Source organism: Solanum tuberosum, unplaced genomic scaffold (assembly GCF_000226075.1).
Source record: "Solanum tuberosum cultivar DM 1-3 516 R44 unplaced genomic scaffold, SolTub_3.0 scf00069, whole genome shotgun sequence".
Lineage (NCBI taxonomy): Eukaryota > Viridiplantae > Streptophyta > Magnoliopsida > Solanales > Solanaceae > Solanum > Solanum tuberosum.
Genome location: NW_006238995.1, coordinates 779425 through 784749, shown reverse-complemented (window position 1 = coordinate 784749; position 5325 = coordinate 779425). Strand labels below are relative to the sequence as shown.

General features: G+C 33.0%; 1 protein-coding gene and 1 non-coding gene across 2 annotated transcripts; one reads left to right on the top strand and one right to left on the bottom strand.

Moving 5' to 3' along the window:
• Positions 1-670: 670 nt before the first annotated feature.
• Positions 671-3084, bottom strand: LOC102601362 (cyclic pyranopterin monophosphate synthase accessory protein, mitochondrial). Its single transcript, XM_006345490.2, has 4 exons — positions 3068-3084; positions 2790-2848; positions 2476-2615; positions 671-1547 (listed from the first exon to the last, which is right to left on the bottom strand). Exons 3-4 carry the CDS (start codon positions 2581-2583, stop codon positions 951-953), a joined length of 705 nt encoding a protein of 234 aa, XP_006345552.1. The 5' UTR covers positions 2584-2615; positions 2790-2848; positions 3068-3084; the 3' UTR covers positions 671-950.
• A 142-nt stretch (positions 3085-3226) lies between these two features.
• Positions 3227-3298, top strand: TRNAQ-CUG (transfer RNA glutamine (anticodon CUG)). Its single transcript has one exon. It is a non-coding gene; the product is annotated as a tRNA-Gln (tRNA).
• The last annotated feature ends 2027 nt before the right edge of the window (positions 3299-5325 follow it).

Sequence of the window (5325 nt, the reverse complement as noted above, 5' to 3'; positions counted from 1 at the left end):
GTTCAAGCCCCACACCATGCAAAGCGAAGCCCGGTATTTAAGTGGAGAAGGGTAGAGGGGCGGGCTCATTATCCACCGAGTTTAGAAGGCTGTGATTGGTCCAAAGGGCGGGTCACAGACGGATTTCTCGGTTATCAAAAAAAAATAAAAAAATAAATAAATAAATCTACAATTGGTTGTGTGTAACACATATTTGAGCCATCAGCTCTTTATTGTATTCCAACTGTTCTATTCAAATACTTCAGTGACCTTAGCTATGCGCTATACATTGACACACAAAAAAAAAACACAACTTCAAATACTTCAGCGACATATCATGATATCACAGTAACAGTATCAAATATTTCCAGTGACATATGATAACACAGTAAATACTACCAAGTACCAACACTGTTGGAGGAAAGCCTTGATATTGCTCTTGCGAGCATGTTCTTTTAACTAGCTGAATGTTACATCTCAAATTCTTGATCTTTTCAAACAAGTAATTTTTGAAATTCTAGTTTTACTGAGATGTAACTGTTCCTTCACTATATTTACTAGTGTATTTAGGGTGTAAATTTCCTGAGAGGCTTGCGATGAAACTCGCAGAGGTTGTGCTGTGTACTTCAAGAACTAATAGAGTGGATGTTTTTTATGCTCCTGTAACTAAATCTAATTAACCATGGCAAAATAATTAGTAGAGTAGTTAATAGATAGGAGTGCAAGGAAAATATTCTCAAACAAATGTCGTACACTTAACAGATCCTAGTTAAAATCAACTTCAGAAGTATCATGATTTTATGTTTATGGACGGACCATCTTTTCACTAGCTATCTACTTATATCCTAATGCAGAATTACCACATTATAGCAAAGGGACATTTGATGGAATGGAAGTGACATACATAATTCCCGCAAGCACTGGCTTTCATGCTGTTAATGCACTTGCCTTCTCACGTCTTTAGATTGTGATCATTTGTCCCTGGACCAGTCCCCACTTTTACCTCCAGTTTTATGTTCAAGCCTGATATCTGTAATCTGAATATCCTTTGAAGCGGCCTTGCACATGTCATACACTGTTAGACTAGCAACAGTTACTGCTGTCAAGGCTTCCATCTCCACACCAGTTTTTCCATCTGAGGCAGCTTCCCCTTCTATTTCAACGCTAAAATTTTGAGGGTTCAAAGCCAAGTCCACTCGAACATGTGTCAAGTTGATGTTGTGACATAGTGGGATGAGATTGCTTGTTTGCTTCGCTCCACAAATTCCAGCTAATTTTGCCACACTCAGGACATCTCCTTTTCCCATTTGATTGGCTGAAACCAGATCAAATACCTTCTGTCCTAAAATAACCTTGCCACGTGCAATGGCCACTCTCTTACTAATATCTTTAAGAGATACATCCACCATTTGAGCTTCACCTTTGCTGCCAATATGTGTCAATCCAGCAAAAGATTTTTTATCATCCATTTCTACAGTACTAAGCTTCAAGTCTTGTGTCATAGTTTGATTGTCAATGGAACCAGAAAGGCTAGATGGAGGAGGTTCACCAAATACAGATTCCATTTCCTAGTAAGAAGATGAGCTCAATTTTTCAGAAAGCATCCAACGCCTATTTTTTACAAGATTCAAGCAATAAAGCAAATAATTACGGCTAATAAAATGAAGTCGGTCACTGACAGCTCATAAAAATTGTTTCAGGTTCAACGGCTAAAGCTATGTCTCCTTCGTGAGTCATGAGTAATAACCAATTAGAATATGAGATTAAATACTTATATTCTTTTGCAAAATACAAGTCCAGAATTAACTATCTCCTCCGTTTTCCCACTTTTGATTAGTAAGAACCCGGTAAACTTTCAAGTCTCATCTTTTACACTCTGCAGATTAAGTCATTCTCAAAGCTCTGGCTGCACATAAGCAAACATTTTGACCAACTAACATAATTGGTTCATGCACAAACTCCAAGGTTTATTCAATAGAAGCTGACAAGAGGTAATAGGCCCTCTATCTGCATTTTCCACGTAAGTTGGCATTAAGAAAAGACATTCTGGTAGGAACTTTAAAAAACATAGCTCGGTATCTATCGACACCAACCCATTCAACCCGTTAGTTGCCCCACCGAACAGAGAATGAGATTCTGGATAGATTATTTAAATCAATCAGCTGATTCGTTTTAAAATGTCTTCATCAGAAAGATCAGTAATAAGTAAACATAAGCCTAAAGTCTCAAAAAGAAAAACGTTAAAATCTTGAAACAAAACTTCAGCTTCCATTTGGCCATAAATTTTGAAGTTGAAACTTGCAAATTTGAGTTTTTAAAGTTGAGATTCTTGGAATTTGAACATGCATTTTACTCAGAAAAGATTTGAACTTTTGTGAGTGGAAATCCCAAAACTCCAAACACTGATCTAAGCCAGATTTTGGGTACTTGAAAATGTTCTTGATCAGATTAAATTTCATGACCAAACGCTTAACTAAGCACTTGCTTAAGGTATACCTGATTGAGCTCGGAAATAGCTTTAGACATATCATGGCTACCAATACTACTAAATAACCTTCTTGATAAAGGTAATGCTGTTCTTAATCCAACTCTGTGAAGAAACATCACTATTCAACTGCTCCAACAAAAACCCTTAACTGCAATTAGACAAAATCACAAAGAGCAAAGTCATATTTTGACATAAAGTTATCAACTTTCATTGAGGCATTTTCACAAACACTTTGACTACAATACTAAACAAGTACTAATAAAAGCTCAAAATGAATATTGGGGGTTAATGTAGAAACAAGTAAGTAAAGAGAAAAATTAACCGGCCCGTTTTAGGTAAGCACTTTGACCGCACGGAATAAACTCTCACACCATGTAATACCTGCAATATGAATTTTTTAAAGCATAAAATATTAAAACTATATTTATATATAGTAAGACATGAATTTATAATTGAATTAGATAATACTGAATTTAGATATTTTTTTTTAAATAAAATAAAAATTATCTAGTAAAATTATGTCATACTTGAAAATACTTTTTTAAATTGGCATTAAAAGCAAAAATTAGAGATAAAGAGGTTGTTCGTGCTTAAACTTACATAATTTTTTTTTATCTTACTCAAACACTATAAAATTACTTTAAAAAACTATTTTGATTCAAAAGGCACTATGTATTTGGCTTTATAAATTTTGAATTAGTGTTTTGCTTAAGACAGAAATAATATATTTATATTTGGGACAAATATTGCAACACAGATGGTTCTATGGTCTAGTGGTCAGGACATTGGACTCTGAATCCAGTAACCCGAGTTCAAATCTCGGTAGAACCTCACTTTTCCTTTTTTTTTTTTTTTGTGTGTTTTTAAGAAACATTTAGAGGATATTTTGCTCGGACTTTTCAAAAGTGTTAGTGTATCTGTGTCGGATTCTCTAAAATGCACTACTTTTAAAAGATTCAACATGCCCAACATTTTTGTAAAGACTGAGTAACATAGCTAGAGTAGGGTGTCGTCAATCATTCTACCAGACCAGTAATAGCTTTCCCTCTTCTCCCTTCTGGAGTTACTATTAATTGGACTTGGACTTTATGTTAATGTTATTCTGTAAAGTTCAACTTCAAACCCATATTTCAGAAGTTTTGAACTTTAAATTGGGATTTAATTAGGATTCATAGTTACATGTAAGCAGAGGCGGATTCATATGTAAAATTGGGGTGCACGTACATCCGTTAATTTCGAAAATGAATATGTATATCTATCTTGGGAAACTGGCATAAATTAGGATATAATTAACCGTGTACCCATGAAGAGTATAAGAGTGCCTTGTACCGCTAGTACAAGCCAAGGGTACCACTTGCGAGACCAAGGTTCGAATCCAGCTAAAGCCATGTTTTGTTGTTTTTATTTTATGTTTAGATTGATGCACCCAAAGTCTTCAAATCTTGGGTTCGCCTCTACATATAAGAATGAGGTGAGAGACGATCGAGATTGGGAGAGGGAGAAGAGAGGCGGGCAAGATTTGAGAGAGAGAGAGAGTGAATGCATATTGTATTTGTTTTATACGGTTGTATCACAAATACATAATTGATTTGTATCAACAAATACAATTATATCAAGTGTATTAACATTACCAGAAATAAAAGTTTTCCCATAATGAATCAATGAGATATTCGTGCTATATAACATGATTTTTCACCAAACCAATTCACTGGAAAAATGCATGGTGAGAAATAGATTCTCACTAAAATAGTGAAAAATTTCCTGATTTTCTGTATGAAAACATTATTATTTTTTCTTCTCACTGACTCAATCAAAAAATTTGTGCTACTAGCCACTAAACTTTTTTCAGTGGGAAATTTTGGTGGAAAGTACTAATTTTTTAGTAGTGTAACAAATACAGTTGTATCAACAAATATAATTTGTATCAACGAATATATCAAGTATATCAACTAATACAATTTTATCAAGTGTATTCACTATGTATCACGTGTATCAACAAATACAATTGTATCAAGTATATCTATTTCTTGTACATTCATTGTGTATCACGTGTATAAATGAGTATTGTATCTAAGTATATTAATTTTTTATGTATTCACTATGTATCACGTTTATCAATGAATACAATTATATCAACCATCGCAATCATATGTATTAACACAATATGTTAAGATGGAGGAACACAATTTCTTCAATTCTGAAGAATCTTGTAGTACTTTTTTCTTAGTTGAACAAGCTCCTACATTTCAATGGTAATGCCCATAAGGTTAGATTTTTAAAGACTCATGATAATCTTTATTGACCACTTCAGAAGAAGAATAAAGAAAATTACCTATATATAACGGGGGATTAAATTTTGTATCGTACCATAAAATATCAATATAAATATAGAGAGAGAGGAAGAGGGACAAGAAAGTAGGAGAGAGAGGAAGAGAAAAGAGAGATTTGCTATAAAATCTTAAATATAATTATGTAATATAAATTTTAAATTATAGTTACATAAAATAAATACAAAGCACCTATTTACATTATTGCATAATTTTTCCAATATTGAGTATAGGGTAATTGGTCCAATGATCCTGCACTATTATTTTAAAATATAAGTCCCAATCTAATATGTTAGTCTTAGGGTGTGTTTGGTACGAAGGAAAATGTTTTCTTGGAAAATAAGTTGATTTTTGACTTATTTTCTCATGTTTGGTTGGTGAGTAGCAAATATTTTTCGAAAAAGATTTTTAGTGTTTGATTTATGAATGAAAAATGTTTTTGAAAAATTTCTTTTATTTTTTCTAGAGTAGAAAATAATTGTTGAAATTGAAAATATTTTTTAAAAACAAACTTAATTTTTTTTTTGGGGT

Bases quoted from the DNA above. Each gene is read 5' to 3' on its own strand.
- LOC102601362 (XM_006345490.2), bottom strand. From the start codon at position 2,583: ATGTTTCTTCACAGAGTTGGATTAAGAACAGCATTACCTTTATCAAGA. The intron at 1,548-2,475 runs GTATACCTTAAG...TCTTCTTACTAG, and splicing joins CTATTTCCGAGCTCAATCAG to GAAATGGAATCTGTATTTGG.